The 17,924-nt window shown below is 41.2% G+C and overlaps 1 protein-coding gene across 1 annotated transcript in view; it reads right to left on the bottom strand.

The window, feature by feature from the left end:
- ITGA9 (integrin subunit alpha 9) overlaps window positions 1-17,924 on the bottom strand; it is a 209,771-nt gene that overhangs the window by 148,568 nt on the left and 43,279 nt on the right. The window contains exons 13-15 of the mRNA XM_009904757.2: window positions 17,564-17,609; window positions 14,496-14,650; window positions 8,160-8,320 (exon numbers count right to left, since the gene is read on the bottom strand). Of these exons, the coding sequence (XP_009903059.2) occupies window positions 8,160-8,320; window positions 14,496-14,650; window positions 17,564-17,609 (362 nt within the window). The remainder of the gene's footprint in view (window positions 1-8,159; window positions 8,321-14,495; window positions 14,651-17,563; window positions 17,610-17,924) is intronic.

Below are 17,924 nucleotides of genomic sequence, written 5' to 3'. Positions count from 1 at the left end.
AGAACAACAAGATGGCAGTAAAATAATCCCAGTTGCACAAAAAGTGTGAAAAAGGCATTGTTATTAACTATTTCTCTAGGGTTTTTTCTGGAGAAGACAAAATGTGCACAAGTAATTTCAAGGAAGACTTTATAGGAAACTGCTTGTGTTACGTATGAGAAATCATGAATATAACAGCCACAACTTAGGCAGAAGAAGTTGCCAACAAACTGACATTATAGGCAGAGTAGAAGATCCTTTGGTAAAATTTTCTGTGAAGTGCTGAAGATATATTAAGTTCTTGATGGAACTTGATCATAGAAACCTCTCTGGTGCAGTAATACTGGAGTTTTGCTTAAGAATTATGTTCTAACGCAGCTTTTGCAATCTCCCCTTTTGAAAATCGCTCAATTCACATGCAGCAGCACAAATTTTAACATCAGATGAAAACAAATGGCACATTACACTGTGAGCTAGCCAAATGATGCCAATGGAAGAAAGAAACCCTCAAAATTAGATTTCACTTATTCTTAATATTTGATTACTTCACTGCTTTGAGGATAGCTTTCAGAAGTGCACCAGTTTTCAGGGATGATCCTTTTTTCAAAGCAAAAATAAACACTGAAAGCAAGTACAGGGGCCACAAATCTTTGATGGCAGAAAAGGCCATTGTAAAATCATGACACACCAAAGTGGCCAAGCACAAGCTAGTTTGCCTAATGTATCCAATCTATAAGAACATTTTGTAATATAAAAGTCCGGAAACCATCTTAAGCATATGTCAGCAGGTCAGAGACATTGTGGGCAAGTGGAAAACAATTTGAGATCCTGGATGACTATTTACTCTTCAGAGGAAAACAGCTAGCACAGAACAACGTGCAAGTTCAAGAGAAAGCTAAACATTCCCTAAAGCAATTGGGACTCCAGTGGAGGTCAGTGGTCTACAAGGGGAATTGATATTTAAAATTATGCAATAAACTGAAAGCCTGTAGCCAAGGACATTATTTTGATCACCAGCACAACCATAACACTGGCAACTACTCCACTGCATATGTAAACACCAGTGGGCACATGAGAGGGAGGGTAATGGCACAGGATATGGGCCTTTCCTCAACTGTTTCCAGACCTCAAGAGTTTAAGATCAGTTCAGCTCCACAATTGAAGTTACATAGTGGAAGAAAAAGGGAGAAAATGTGGGGGGTTTTTTGCCAAAAAACCTTTAAGCCTGCAACCTATTATTCCCACATTTCTTTAAATGTATTGTCAGGCACTTTCAGTGTGAATTAGGGCACTGGATTAGCATTACGTATTGCCATCCAAACCAAACCAAACACAGCATCTGTAAGCGTCTCCTTGGAGACTTATGACTGTTCTAAGAGGAGTTTTTAGCTTTGGAACATACCCAGAAGTCACAGCCAGCAAAATTAATTGTTTTCTTTTTAGCCTAGAGAGGTGTTTTCTGTTGGAAGTTGCCTCCAGTGCTTCCTGATGAAGTGCCCTACTCATTCCTTCCTAAGGGCAGGAAAATGAAAGGGTGGTAATTTTAGGCACTCCCCAGTTTGGACAGGGTAAGCTGAGCGTGTACATGTGTGTGTCTGAGATTACCACACAGACTGATATTCCTCCATATGTTATAAACAGGAAAACCACTAAGATAAACAAGCTGTTCCCTATTGTAATTTTCTACAGCATACTCTAGCATTAAGCATGTTCCCCCTTAAGTGTAAATTTGTCCCAGAGAAGTACTAATAAACTTTTATGGCACAATTTGCTATCGTGTGTTTAGTACAAAAAACAAGCTTAGAATATTTCCAAATGTTAGTGCTGCCGTCTTTGTTGCTTCTTTCCACCTGAGAAAACAAGCTTTTTGGTTAACCAGGAGTGACAGAAAAAAACCAAAAATATTCCTGTCCATCATCACCTGCCTTTTGAAATGACATTTCCTAGCACTGAGTGTAACACCTCTTTTGTCTCTGTTTGTCCATCCACTTCCTAAAAGTGCTGTCACTGGGAAATGCACCCCTCTCACAAAAGCCCTATGAATAGACAACCTCTCCAAACAATGGGCTCTGGTCTCCTCCTCCCTAAAAGAGCCATACTCCATCTAGATCAAGATCTTCCCCTCCTGGGTCCCCAAAAGGTTTAATCTGCAAATCAAATCCCTTTGAAGAAATACAGTATCAGACAGGAACACATCAGTGGACAGACAGTAAAGCCTGCTACTGAATGTCTAAAAGCAGCAGTGAAGTGTCATGCTTGATTAAGTCTTTACATGTAATACAAGTAATTCTCAACTCTATTAAAACTTAACTTTTACTTGAAAAATATATCATATTTCTTTATCCCACTGCACAATATATCAAAGGGACAAGTTTATTAAAGGCTCAAGATTAAAGGATCCATTTAGAGCTTAGCAGGGAACACTATAGTTTAAAAAGGGCAGGTAAAATGGAATACAAGGCAGGTAAAACAGAATTTCAGCAGCTGCTGTGCAGTAAATCTGCTAACTGAGTCTCATTCAAGATGATATTTATTTCATTTGGGGACCATAAAAGCTCTCCACTTAGATTCATGAACATGATTAAGCAGACATTTGTCTGACAGCGGCTTCATCAGAGCAACCAAGTTCCTGCCTGGGCCAGTTGAGGCCTTTTTCATACATGCTGTCAAAAGTCAAAGAGCAGCAGTGAACTAAAAATTAGCTGCCTTGCCAAGACTTCGAAAGAGACAGGTTATTTTGTTTCATTATTGTTATAATAGACAAGATTTGTACAGAAAACAATACAAGACACCCTCTAACCAGGCAGGGAAAGAAATATGCCACCCAGTTCCATCATCTATCAGTGTGAGGACTTAAATTAAAAAAAAAAAAAAAAAAAAAAAGCTATTTCTTAATAAACCTGAAAAGATTGACAGAGGAGGGCATCTGGAAAAAAACCTGCCTCTATCTTACAGCTGAAAACCTTCCACTGGCCTCAGGACACAAGGCTCTTTAGATTACCATTAAGTCCTACCAGGTACACTGCTCAGTAAAAAGCCCCTGAAGAGTTAATAGACAAATATCTGCTATGTTTTGCTCTCCCGTGTAGCTGTACTACCAGTCCTAGTAGATCTTACAGCACTTCACTTTCAGCATGGGTCCCACCTGACAGGATTTTAGTGCCAGGCATATTTAGCAGCTTCATTTTAGCCACATAGTGCAGGACAGTTTTGAACCTGAGTCTAAGCTCATCCTTAGACTATCTTATATGCTCTCGGTGAACCTTGCAAAAACCTTTGGAAAAACCAACTACTCCACGGTCATTAACAGTATTTAACCTTAACAGAGTTAATGCTCAGCTCAAAGATATCAGTCTTCCCATCAACTCTTAATGCTCTTTCTGGTAAGTCTAAATCTCTGTACTTAAACACAGTGAAAATTAATCCAGAGTTATGCAGCTAACAACTGTTCTTCCCTTGCCCATATAAAAAAATGCAACTTCTCTTCTCCTTGGCTTATTTTTCAAGGTAAGACATTGGCTTTACTCAGTGTCAGCCAGGGCATATTCAAAAGGAGAGGACTAATCACTCTATTGTAGTGATCAGAAAGCACTATTTATTTTACTCTGAATGCATTCATTTTATTCTGCTGGAGGGGAGGCAGGATGTGTTAATAGGTTATGAGCATGCTTTGAGCAGTTTTGGAAAAACAGAATTATTGTGGAAAGTATGTTCCTGTAAACAAACCTCTACACTTTGTGATCACCCAAAGTACACCAGAGCCCTTTAAGGCTGAACACACACTACGACTGCATCTCGCTCAGCCTGACAGTTTCTCAAGTTGGCTCAGCAAAAGGGGAAAAAAAATAACTGCATAAAAGAGCAAAAAGGAACAAACCCAAAGACAGCAGCTTTGCTCTTGGTGTTAGCACTGAATCTCACTGCAGTCATCATTCCTGGCAAAGCTACACAGCGGCTTTCGTCTTTCTTGCAGCAATGATAAACTTCCTGCTGCAGGCTGAAACAGGTCACCACTCCCTTTGTCTGCCCTGTGGTCCAAACCCTGTGAAATTCTAGATAACCATGACTAAGTTTTCATAGCTGTTGCTGCTGTTAAAGCAATCTCTGGTTCAAGAGTTACGGCCTGACTCGCTCCAATTTCTCTACTGTCCCAGGGAGAGCTGAGCAGGACCAGATGGGTTACAATTGAGAGAAATTGCACTCACTGACTGATTTTCACCTCTTCTTCCTCAAAGCAGTTATTATTGTCCAATAGATGATCCCTCACCAGTAGCACCAGTGTCTTAGGAAAAGCCTCACCAAATGTGATCCACCAGGCTCAGCCTAAAGCCACCAAACCTAATTTCAGTGCTTCAGCAGCAAGTTCTGCCAATAAACCTCTCTCCAACAGGCTGTGTTGACCATACAGAAGAATCCAGCCTCATTTTGAAAGAAATAAATCCAAAACTTCATAATGATCTCTTAAGTGTCTCTGTCTTTCATACTTCTCCAGCCAACCCTTAACACAGAGATGTTAATTCACAGGTAGACAACTTTCAGAAGAAAGCTCATCTTGCAAACGATCAAAGTGATATCATGTCTATGTTCAATGTAATAGTGAGACTGAACACCTTCCCCCCAGGCTACAGGGGAGAAAAAAAAAGAAAGAAAGAAAAGAAGAGGAGAAAAAACCCCAGAGATTACTATGTATTAAGAATAAAAGACTTCAACACACACATCTCCCTCAGAAGAGATCAAACAGCCGCAGAGGGAGAAACAATCACAATCACAGACAGTGACTAAAACTGGCAAGCACTAGAGATGTAGTATGAGATCAGCAGTCCAGAGTATCTTTAGAGACCTGAGGTAACAGTGATGTGTGGCAAAGGCCAGAAACACACTTATAAAAAGGAAAAATGTTGGCTACAGAATTTAGCCCCCCCAAAATAGCTGTGCAAGTTCTGCTGAAAAGGCAGCGTTTTATTCCAAACCTGCCTGTACAAATACAACACAAACTCCTCACCTATGTGCCTTTATGAAAAGCCTTCAGTATCATTGCTCCTCTGTTGCATCTCAGCCCCATCCTTCCCAAAAGCTACAGATCAGATTGATTAAGAGTTAATACGATCAGCAACATAAGACTGCTTAAAACAACCAGACAGTCACCAAGATAAAGATCTCTGGAAAATATAAATGCTGTGTCTGGTTTAATCCTGTGCCAGGATTGTTGATAGTGTTTGAGCTATTCACTCTGCACACAGACAGGAGTGACTGGTAGCAAGAGGCAGCCCAGCTGGCTGGCCCACAGCAAGTTAAGAAACCAGACAGTGCTTCTTTAATACATCCAAGATTCATACAAGGGGCTTTGTCCATCATCAGCATCCTCATGACTTTGCAATAAATCAAGGAGATGAGATCTGACTCTGAATAAATCTACAGGCACAAAGTACTTTACTGCCTGCATCAAATTCTCTTGTCCTATCTATAGGTAAATTTATTCTAAATATTAAGGGAGCCTATAAAAGCAGGAAACAATCTGGGCAGTTATTGGAAAGGGAAAAAGCAACATTTCCTCAGAGCTGATGCCTTGATCACAGCATGTCTTAAACACACAGCTCAGCTCTCCTGAGCACCATCAAACAAATGCACCTCCCAAGTGAAAACTTTACATTTCAGCTGTAGACCCTGAAATTAAGATTAAGGAGACACTTGTAAAACCTCCAAACCCATTTATTTTCTTCACCTTTTCTGCATCTATCCATCTCTGCACCTCTGCTTTTTCTGCTCTTAGTACCACATTTCATTTTCTCACCTGTTTGCCATTCTGTCTATTAAAAAAAACAAGCCAAACACCACCATTGGGGGGGAAAAAAAAAAAAGTTAACCATGTTTAAACTTTTGCTTCATTGCCTTCCAGAGAAACTGACAGAAGTTACAACATAATGTATCTATCTCCTGTTACTAGTTTTACCCACCGTTGGAGTACTCTGTCAGCACCATCATCCCTGGGTAGTTGAGGAGGAACTGTCCAGCAGCAGAGCACCTCCCAAGAGACAGTGATCAGCTACACACTGATGTACAACAGAGAGCAATACTACTGAATGTCAATTAATGGCACCAGCTGTCTGTTTTCTACTGAATGTAGAAAATCCCCCAAAACTGCTTGCATTCAAACAAATGCAGCTTTTGCAGATGACACCTGAGGCACTGTAAATATTGGAATTACTGTCTAGATATATGGAATGATTAAATTTCTTATGAAATCACAAACAAGTTTCAGTAAATAGGAAGGGTGTGGAAAATAAAATTAATCAGAAAATTTCATCTCTCTTCTATTTCCTCATGCCCACTACAAAACCAAAGTCAAAGCTTTTTGAAGTCTTAAAGCATTTCCATTTCATTCTCTATTCTCAAGCAGAAAAACACATTTTCTTATGAGTTACCCTAATTCTAGCAACTAAAAACTGTAATTCAGTAGCTTGCCTTGTACAAGAACAAGTCCTAAAATACAAATAACACAGTCTCAAGCTGCGCCAGGGGAGGTTTAGGCTCGAGGTGAGGAGAAAGTTCTTCACAGAAAGAGCAATTGGTCATTGGAATGGGTTGTCCAGGGAGATGGTGGAGTCACCATCCCTGGAGGTGTTCAAAAAAGGATTGGACGTGGCACTTCAAGCCATGGTTTAGTTAGTCATGAGGTGTTAGATAATAAGTTGGACTTTATTTCTGAGGTCTTTTCCAACTTTATCGATTCTGTGAACCTACAAACCTTCTGATACCCCTTTATTTCAGTCATGCACTTATGAGGAATGACAGCCTTTAATATGCAACTTCTTTAGCAGCAGTAAGAACAGTAGCACCTGTCCTAAGAGGGGATCACAAACAGAAAAGAACTCAAGCTTGAAACATTGCAACTTATTAATTGAAAAATAATGTAACGGCTATCCCTCTCAGTTTATTTGCAGCATAGAACTCTTTCAGTACTCAGTTTCATTGGGGTCTCTTGAGATCTAATCTGTCAAAAGAGATTCCGGTAAGCTTCTATAGGTGCAAGTTTTCTACAGCTTTCTCAGTCCTTCTGTTTTATGCCTCCAACATACTAGAAATACATGTTAGTAAGACAATGTCATCCAGCAAGTCCTGATGCAGGCTTTCATTTAACTAATGCAACATGTGGAGCTCCGTTGTGTCCTATTTAGGCGGAACACCTTATTTACACAGTAGGGTTTGTCAAGCTAGCTTGTGAGGTCACACATTCAAACAGCTTCTCTGTCCTTGGTCACAGGCAGTCCAGAACCAACATCCTCACATTACCATCTAAACCTATTTGTCACCAGGGATTCAAAAGAGCAATAATGAAGTTAACATATTAAAGATGCAACTGCTAACAGCCTCATTTTCCATGGAGACAACTTCACCAGGCATACAGTAAAATACAAGAGGAAGAAAGCCTGAGTGAAATAATTCACATATTTTAAGCTCACATCTTTTATCAACCCTTCCATTAACAAAGTATGCAGTAAAGGAGCTTTCCAGTTGCAATATAGAGAGTCTTCTGGTTTTCAGGGTATTTGGGGTTTTTGCACTAGCTGCTGCTTAAGGATAGCGGTGAAAGAAGTCACAGGAAGAATAGACATTTGCTATGTCCCAGCACGTCTAGAAAGCACTGTCTGCATCTCTGCATCTGAGGACCATAAGAAATGTGAAATCAAGTGCTTCCACTGTTATTTTCAAGCCCAGATGAAATGCAGGGTGCTCTTCAAAATGAGGAGCCAAACTGCTTCAGGTCAGACCTCATGTTAACCTGACACTTCTGCACGGAATGCATTACCAGCCCCTTGTGCACTCTGATATTACACAGAACTGAACACTAAACCTTCTGCTTACACCAGGACAAAACTTCACCTCATTTTGAGGATAAATGCAGCAACAAAAAAGTCAACAGGAGAAAGAAATTTCCCACAAACATGCCTGATCAAAAGTAAGCAAAATACATATTCTTAGCATCAGGTCTTTGAAGGTCTGATGGTGCTCAGATAGACAAATCACACCAAGCCAGAGATTCTGAGCTTCCACACAAAAAAAATCATCCACCTATCAGGAGAACAATAAGCATCTGAAGCCAAGCAGCACTACTTGAACTGGATTAATATTTTTTAAAGAATAGTGGAGACCAATGCAAGTAAGGACAGGACTGAACTGACCTTGACATATGCTAGGTAATGCTCACACTTTTCCTGCATGTATGAGAGTTGCAACTTCTCTGTGATCTGCCCCGCTGTCTCTCCAGAAGTCACAAAGTAAACTCTGGGTTGCTGGCTCTTTTCCTTCTTTGCCACATCAGCAGTTAAGTTATAGTTCAAACCTGTTTTTAAAAAAAGGAAGAGAAGAAACCAAAGGATGTCAGTGAACAATAGTTATTTTTTAACCACCTATCAATGGATCCTGTTGGCTCTGAGGTATGTGTGCTTGAAAAAAGGTCAGCCCTTGCAGACCCTCAATCAATCACCACATTTCCTGTGGCTGCACAAAACCAAATCCAGTTACTGATGTTCTCCCAGTTTTCGTGTTGCTACACTCCACAGCCCATCCTTTCCCATAGGAAGTGATGTGTAAAAATACATCTAGACAAGAGCACTTAATGAAACTGAAAAGAAGCAACAGACATTTAAATGGTGCTGCTAACAGTGAAAGCACAACACAAACAACAACAGCAGTCTCAATCTTTGTTTCTCTTCTAGTAGAGCCTGAAACATGCAAATGTCAACCAGGATGTAGCACTTCCTGACCATTACTTTTGTTGATTTGCAGTCATCTTAGCATTTAGACCTTAACTAGAGGTCGATGTCCTGCACTCAGTATTCCTGTCTTAGACATTACACATCCTTGGCAGTTTATAGAAGACATACCCAGAAACTAATGAGCTGTATCTCTGTATATCCTGTTTCCTGATGTTCTACAGAATAGGTGGCTTAACACGATCAGTTGTGTCATGATTGGATGTATCTGTGTCCAAAAGGTAACTTGTTACTTGAAGTAGTTGTAGCAATTGAATAATCCAAGCTGCCTACACTTTTCCTGTTGGCAAATGCAGCAACATAAGCAATGCAGCCCGGAACATCAACCATGTTCTGCAGAGCATCAAAAGAAATGTGACCAGCAAAATGAGGGAGGTGATTTTGCCCCTCTATTCTGCTCTTGTCAGACCCCACCTGGAGAACTGCATCCAGTTCTGGGGCCCCCAGCATAAGATGGGCATCAAACTGTTGAAGCAGGTCCAGATGAGGGCCACAAAGATGATCAGAGGGCTGGAGCACCTCCCCTGTGAGGACGGGCTGAGATTGGGCCTGTTCAGCCTGGAGAAGACAAGGCTCTGAGGAGACTTACAGTGTCCTTCCAGTACACAAATCTGTGAATCTAAGAATAAAACTTCAACAGAAGCACGCTTGTTCTGCTGCTGTCTAGAGACCAGGGAAACCCTTTCACTGATCACAGACCACAGCCTGTATTGATTTGAACTGCTATCAAGGCAGTAATGGGAATACCATGAGACTGGCTTTGTAGTGGTGGCTAAGTTATTTTTTAAAATCAGTTAAAATCCTTCTCTCTCTAAATTAACACAGCTGCCAATGCTATCACCTTCAATCATTTGCATTAAAATGTCATTACTTTGAAGAATGCATTTAATGACATTGTAAAACTTGGTGCAAAAGTCTCTAGAACATTCAGAATTCATATAGTTCAAACCACCATCACTTTCCCACAGAGTGCTGTATTCTGTTGAAGCAACCAGAGACATACACCAGGTAGTGAGAAAAACCACAGCTGAGTAATCAGCATAGCTACCATCATTGGGCTCCACCTGAAATTTTTTTTGTGTGCTTTTGGCAGAATAACTTGTTTAGAAGGATATGCCTTAGAAGTGTTTCAAACTGATAAGCACGACACCAAAAATTCTCACTGAAGTGGTGTTTTCTCAGTCCCACTAAAAAAAAAAAAACACCACCCACCTAAAGAGAATGCAGGGTTTAGCCTGTTTAAAATCCCAATAGTGCCTTTCTTCTATGTTTTTTTTTCCCTTTTTTGAAGTGCTCACATCCCATTCTCATCCCCAGCTGTCCCCCTTCTTTCAAGACCCCAGAAGTACGCACACACATGACATCTGCACCAGCACCCCCAAGAATCAAGACCAGAAAACCTGTTAACAGGTTTTAACAGAAAACCTAAATACAGGCCCTGCATAGGCAGAGGCAAAAAGCCTGGCTGGGACATGCAGCCCTCTTCAAAAGAGGAGCACCAAAGCAAGGCAGGGCTGCACAGTTTGCAGGGACACCTGGGGAGGCTCAGAGGCTCTCCAAAGGAAATGTCTATCCCAACAGGAGCCCCATATCAGGCCTCTGAGCAAAGCGATCCCAGCTACCGTCTCTCCGAAATGGCAGTGGATGTTTTCAATCAAGCAGCATAGTTCCCGTCCTCCACCCCTCCTCCTCTTTATTTTGACAACTTGTTTCTATGTTACATCCAATGATGTCACATCAGTGGAAAAACTGAAATACCATGAGTAAGGTTTTTTTTTTCCCCTCCCCACATTCGCAGCTTTCAAACAGCAACCAGGGTGGGGAGATTACTGGCCAAACGCACACACTGCTGGTGGTGTAAGTTCCTCAGGCTCACTCCAGCAGGAGATGAGGAGATAAGTTTTCTCTAGTAAATTAACTCTTGCAGGTAATGCCATCAAGTATTTTTTTTTCCAGCAGCTTTAAGAGTGTCTGGTTACAAATGTCTCTAGCAATCCACCCACCCAGCTTCACATGATCGAAATAAAACTCTGGCATTCGTTTGATGACCTTAGATGAAGGACTTGATTCTCCTAATGACTATTCCTTTCCCATGACTAAAGTTAAATGGCTAAAAGCTTCATAACAGCTCCCTCTGTGAAAATTTTCACCATACTCACAAGAGAACCACTAACCAGCAGACTAGGTGAATTACTGCAGCCAGTAAGAGATGCACCCAGTAAATGGCAGCAAGCATCTTACAATGGATTTCCATCCTAAGCGGCACATGCATGCTCATGATGCAAGACATCCTTTCACAGGACTGAAGGCAACTCTGAAGCAGAGAGGAGGGATTGAAATCAGGCAGGGGTATTCCATGAGCTAAAACAGGAATGACAGCTGCCTGTGCTAATGGAGGAGTTAAACACCCCAAGCTGCCTGGCACACCCCTTCATCGCCCACTCAGATGATGCTAGAGCACACAAAAAGCAGGCAGCAAAATGCCTAACAGGAATAGGTACATCCTAAGTGCTTGCTCAACTACTGGCTGTACTACTGAATCACAGGGGTGGAGGGGAGGCACCACATGGAGAAAATTAAGAACTTCCTAAATAATTACAAAAAGCCATTGGAAGAGGAATGTGTTTCTTTGCCATCTCTACCAGTAACTACATGGAGAAAATTATTCATGAACTTTGCTTGCAAAGAAAATTCTTAAGTAACAAAATTATTTTAATACCTAAATAAATATTTCCCTAGGAAATTACAATATACATAGGATATCCCCTCCATCCTCTTCCAAAAAACTCTCCTTTTCTTCTCACTTCAGACCTTGTTTCATATCCTTTTTCACAGTGTTGTCCCTAGCTTCTAAGTAGGGAGCTACTCTACACTGAACACATCCCTGCAGCATCCCTGCTTCTGAGGTGTTCAGAGGGTTGCACTGACTCAGCCCTGCAGCCAAGCAGACTGGGAAAATAAGACAGACAGAAATAATACTTCTGCACCAAAGTACAGCAGGATACAGGTAAGAAAAGAAACATCCACCTTTGTCAGGTTTTGGATCAAGCATGTTTCTTCAGTTCTAGGAATATATTCAGAGTGGAAAATACTGAACAGCCACCTATGCCACACTAAATTCTCACACCAGCCTTTCAGTACATGGGACATGAAGACTTCCCTAGAAATGGATCAACACAGAAGCAATGCACATCTGAAAAGCACAGGAGAAACTTTGAAATATTTTCTAATGCATCTGCCTAACTCTAGCCAAATGCCCCAAATCCTTCATTTCCATAGGCACTAAAATTAATTCAGTTCTCACATTATTATTATTGGTGGTGCTAGTACTGTAGAAGTAAGTTATCCAGGCTGTGGGCAAAAGTTTAATTCCATTCTTCTGCAGAGATGAATGCAAAAGTATCCCTTGATTCACAGAGATGCCTGCAGCCTCCCTTTTCTTGTCGTGGTCACCCAGAAGCACATGGTCTGAACAAGGTGAAACCTGGACATCTAAGCTAGGAAATGCCTTTCTTTCATCCCTGCCTTTCCTGAGAGACAGCCTGACTGAGACTCTGCGGTGAAAGAATAAAAGCTTAAAATGCTGTATTTCTCACACATCCAAGAAGTACCAGAGACTGTCTCCGTTGGTGGGCCTACAACTAGATGCTCAGCTCTCCAGCAAGCGCTGAGACAGAGAAAAGGCTCAGACAATGCCTGGCACACAGTGCCAAGCACATGCTTCACTTGGCCACGGTTCAGGCAAGACTATTTCAGCAATATATTCATACTCCTGAAGACCACAGTCTGCAAACAGTACTCACAAAATGGATGGGAATTATACTGTCACTGACAGTATCAAACAGCATCAGTAAACACAAATCCTCAGATAGCTGTTACATGCCCAGAAGGAAAAACAGAGGGTGGAGAAGGTTTATATGCAAGCGTGAGGCAGCACTAAATCAAGACAGCTTTCCTTCATATGCCAGTTAACAAAATGACCACACATTCAAACAAGTATTGAAAACACACATTTGACATGGAAGAATGCTGCCTGCTTATTCAGCTTGATTTTCTAACCATTGTGTAGTAGGTGACCAACTTCAGCTGCCCAAAAGCAACAGCAATGTCCAGCTTTTCACCAGGAAGCAGCAGTCTTGAAGGTCCATGATGACAAGACTTAGAGGAGCAGCTTTCTCAGACAGCACTATGTTCTTGCCATCTGACTTAACAGACCACCCTCAGATATCCAAAGATCAGACAATGCCAACAGTTTTAGCCACAAAACTTTGACATCGCATTCCAACACCACCATATGCTTTTCAGAATCTGAAGTGGACAACAATGTACTTACAGGGCTATTCTACATTTTTTTTTTCCCCACATTTAACCAGACAGCAGATGAACCACTGTAATATTTCCAAGGATTGTTCCACCCTTTGTTAATTGATACTCTTCAACTGCAACATAATTAAAATGGCCTGGCTGTTATATTACAAACTGAAAGCTTATTTGAGATACTTTATCCAAATCATATTCCCAAGGGGTTTTACACAGTCAGATACTTCTCACTGCAATGTTTTCAAGAAAAATCACTGTGCTGGAAGCATTGTGTGAAAGGACAATGGTTGGAAGCTTTATAATCATCTACTTAATAGTAAAAAAAATTCCTTGAAAAAGATGGACTTTACTAATCAAAGGAGATACACATGTGTTTTCACCGCAATACATCAAGGGGAGTAGAGTTCACATGACAACACAGGGGAATTCAATTGGCTCTTACAAGACATGATGAACAGGGAGATTGGTTTTTTTGCAAAGGAGGGGAATTGATTGGATAAAAAGGCAGCTCGCTTCTTCGCCACAGGTCCAGAGATATGAAATCAAAGCACAGGAAACATTTTAAGCAGTAACCCCAGGAATATAAGAACATCTCGCTATTCAGAAAATCTATTCAGTGATTTCCAGAATGGAATTAAAACCCCTGGAGCACTCAGGAATAAGTGTTTTCTTAACTGACAGTGTAGTAGGCAGTACAAAAAGTACTTTATCCAAGAATGGATTTGTCTGCTGAGAGTCATCATTTACAGGGAAGGAAACAGGGAAAAATAGAAACTGAACACTCAGCTGCACCAATATGTAAAAAATCCAGAGGAATCTCAAAATTAATAACTCCACTTTTTTGAGCTGTTCAGGTGATAAAGTGACAAGCTACAGAGAGCAACTTCAAGAAGCAGCTGGTAGTTCTCACTCTGTGTACACGGCAGAAGCAGCAAGAAGCCTCTTTCTTCTCTGACTCAGTTAAAACCCAAGTACCACAACAGTCTCTGCATCTCTGCAGAGGTGCAATTCTCATCCTTCTTCATTAGCAACTCAGAAAGGCTGGGGCACAGAACAGGAGGAGTCACTGCTTCCCTCAGCTCCTCACCAGACCCATTACTGAGATTCTCTACACTATGAGGCTGAGATAAGCTCCCTGAGTATCACACTGCAAGTCCTCTGCCATTGCTAAAGAATGGCAAAGTTAAATATCATGGCTGAACTAAATGAACCATGATTTACAATATTGGAAACACTGTATCTATCCCATACCACTTCACACAATATCTAACACTTGTAAAGACTGGGTTGTAAAAGACATAAGTATTGCCCAGCTCATCTTGAAACAAGTGATTTCACATAAGAGGTGACCCTGAAGGACACCCTTGACTCCAGGTCAACCTGCTAGTATGCCCCTGCCCAGGGCTGGCACAGGTTCCTTACCTATTGCTCCAGGAACACGCTTGCCACTGAAGCGAAAGCAGGCTGTGACATTGAGGCAGTTCACTGGCTGCAAGCTGTCATGGCACTGAGGAGCTGTGATATTGATGGATGCAGGCAGGAAAATGGAGATGTCCACGGTAATGACAGGCCTGGATCTGGAGATCAACAGAGAGGTGGAATTGAGTGATTGTTCAGTGGGATGTTCTCAGACAAAGGAAAAGAAGAAAAATCTCATGAAATGCACAATTTCAATCAGGCAAGAATAATAATAGAGTGCATAAATTAGCTGGCAAAGACTGTTAATGTCTCAATGAAAACATCGTGTTTAAGTTCACTGCTCAGATACAGACTGCAGGCAGGCAGCTGGGGAAGCTGAGAATGTATAAAAATAATAACCTTCAAAAGAAGTTGCATAAAGCTTTCCTGATGACTGAAGTGAGTAACAAAAATAGCACTGTGGCAACTAAGGACAGCAAGCTGAAACAACTGAGACAGCACCCTGAGCAGCCTGAATGGTGAGGAACAGGTAGGCAGAGACCCTAGGTTTCAGAAGAATGGTCTACAGTCAAATTTGTGGCCTCAAAGTCAAGAAGGGAGCGCATGGGTCAGAATTGGATTCATCCATAATTTTTCTGACAGTGCAAGAGGGACAAGAGACACCACATCCATGTTTTCTGGAGTAAGGAACTTTTGGCTGATTCCCTCCCAGTGAGTGTTAGATACTGAATTTCACGCTGCTGAAATCTGTTTCAGGAGTTACCTGGTGCACTACGAATGCAACCTTGCAACTCTGACATCAGGTTATTGTCATGACTACTCCTGGCTGAAAAAGACTTCAGCCAGAATCACAGGGCAAGACAAATGCCATCAGGGCCCAGGTGGGTCTCCTCTCTCACTCAACACAGAAGCCCCTCTAGTTTGGTAGAAAAAAGCATTTCAGAAACCCAGGCTCTCCTGAGCCATCCCCACTGCCCAAAAATTCACAAGTGTTATTTTTCATGGTTTCCACTCTGTACATGTTTGAGATGAACATGGTTTTCCAAAATCAACTCCAGTAGTAAAAAGAAAAAGTGCAGCAACCAGCAGATTCACTTCTAAGGTAGTTCCAAAAGCAACTCAAGGCCAGACCACCTAAGTAAACCACTTTGGGGCCCTCACTCCACAAGCCACTTAATTTAGAGGCAGCGGAGCGGGGGGGGGGGGGGGAAGACAAGAGCACAGATTGTGGTTACATCTAATTCACATCAACTGGAACAAGATTCACATCAATCTCCGAGATGGCTGCTCCAACTCCTTTACCACAGCCTGAAATAACAGTGCAAATCCACATTGTGAGATGGAGGATGAAGATAAACGTTAATCCTAGAAATATATACAGGAATGGGGGTAGGGGAAGGAGGAAAAAAAGGAGTGAGCTTCCTAAGAACATTTCACACCTTTGGAAAAAACTTTCCAAATCCTTGGGGAGACATCTACAATTGATCTAGAAAAGTATTCCTCTGGCCATAATGCACTGTATGATTTTTTTCCTTCACTTTAGCTCAATTCACTGGGAAAAAGAAAAAAACAAAAAGGCAAAACAGTGTATCTGTCAAATGGCCATGCACACACACGCCACAAGTCACCGCGGCTTCCACCAAAGCCTTTAATATCACTTGGCAAACATTTGTTAGTTTTGGCCGAAGCCTTTGCAAAGGCTTCTGGAGGGGTGAGGGGAAAAAAACTGAAAAAGCTGATTTCTTTATCCTAATCTGAAACTAAATACCAAAAGGGACACCCTGTAAATTGGCAGTAGCAGCAAATAATCAGGTCGACCACAAAGCCAGTGGGTAAGGAGCTAACTTCCTCTGAAACACACAAGCATGAAGGAAGGCGTACACAGAGGTCACCCTGCTTTTGTGATGTATGTTGTTTTAAACATCACAGCAAGCCTTCCAGATTGTCTTCCCTCCCATGCAAGTAATAACAATGTGGGAAAAAGTGCAGTTTTCTTTCTAGTGGTTTCAGAGATGTGGGGCTGCAAGATCCCATCTGGGACATGGCACACCTATTCAGAGAAGCAGCAGTCAGCTCCTCTCTGCATGCCTGATGACATAAGAGAAACTCTTCAGAAGACTTGGCCATGCTGATCATTGGGAGCATTTCTTGCCCCTCCCTCTTCTTTTTTTTTTTTTTTCCCCCTTCTTTTTTTCTGGTTGGTTGGGTTTTTTGTTTAGCTGATTCACTGGAAACAGAGCCAAGGTTTCCTGCCTTGAATAGAAAGCAGGCTGGCACATCTGTTCTGCAGCTCCAGCATTAGTTCCACCGCAGCCCTGTATCTTCCATTAAGAAGAAGTGCCTCCTACTTCTAATGACAGATAAGCATTGACCACATTTTTTCTATTAAATATTAACAAGTGTAACAAAGATGATACTGGCAAAGTCCAAATTCCCATTCTCTTCCACAGGTCTCAAGCTTGGTCCTGCCGTAACTCTCCACCTGCATAATGTCATGAACCAAGACACCACACCTCTCTCCATCAGAAGGAAAAAGCAATTGCACTTAACACATACACTTGAAACAGCAGCCCAAATTCTGTGTAGAATCAAAATGGCTCCCTATTTAATTTCCCTCAAGAGTCCTATTGCATTTGCCATCCCATTATAACTTGCAAAATTACATCCTGGATCATACACAGCTGGCTTTTTGCTCAGCTATTTTCCCTTAAATCATAACTTATTTACTTTATGCAAATGTAAGAATAAAAAAGCCTTCTCAAAAATTCTGAGCAACCTTTCTAAAGAGACACTGAAATGCAACACACTTCCTTCCAGCTCTAACCCTTTGTTTTCTTCTTATCCCCAGGAGTCTATGTAATGTCATCCCTCACTACTGTTTAAATCAGACTGTGTATTCTTTGACACCATCCACATCTAAGGTTCTGCTTAAAAAGTCATCCAGCTTGCTGCTTCTGACAACAGTTAACTAGGGAGACAATTGGAGCAGTGGTGGACTTAGTTCATGTAGGATATAAAGAGAAAACAGACAAAAAGAAGACAAGAGCAGATGAAAAACACATTCATCTCACCTCAGAAGCACCACATTGTCTGACAAGAAGGCTCCAACAGTCATATCTGAAATTTTTGCAACATTGAGACAGTTACAAAGGGGGCATAGAATAAACTGAAATAAACTGCTAAATTAAAGAGTATGTATCTAAAAGAAGCATTCTGACTCAAATCAGCCAGTTCATCCCTTCAAATATCGTAAGTATTACAACAGGATGAATAGGTCTGTGATGTTACTTCACTTCTATGCCATTGTTTGATTTTTTAAATAATTTTTAGTACTATAGTGTCTTTTTTCTTTTTTTTTTAATTTTTTTTTTTAAGACTGTCATAATGACTGAGTGGTTTCCAAGAAACTTACAGCCTTAGGCAGATACCAAA

Source organism: Dryobates pubescens, chromosome 4 (assembly GCF_014839835.1).
Source record: "Dryobates pubescens isolate bDryPub1 chromosome 4, bDryPub1.pri, whole genome shotgun sequence".
Classification (NCBI taxonomy): domain Eukaryota; kingdom Metazoa; phylum Chordata; class Aves; order Piciformes; family Picidae; genus Dryobates; species Dryobates pubescens.
Note: the sequence above shows the minus strand (reverse complement) of the source record. Positions and strands in the feature narration are given on the sequence as shown.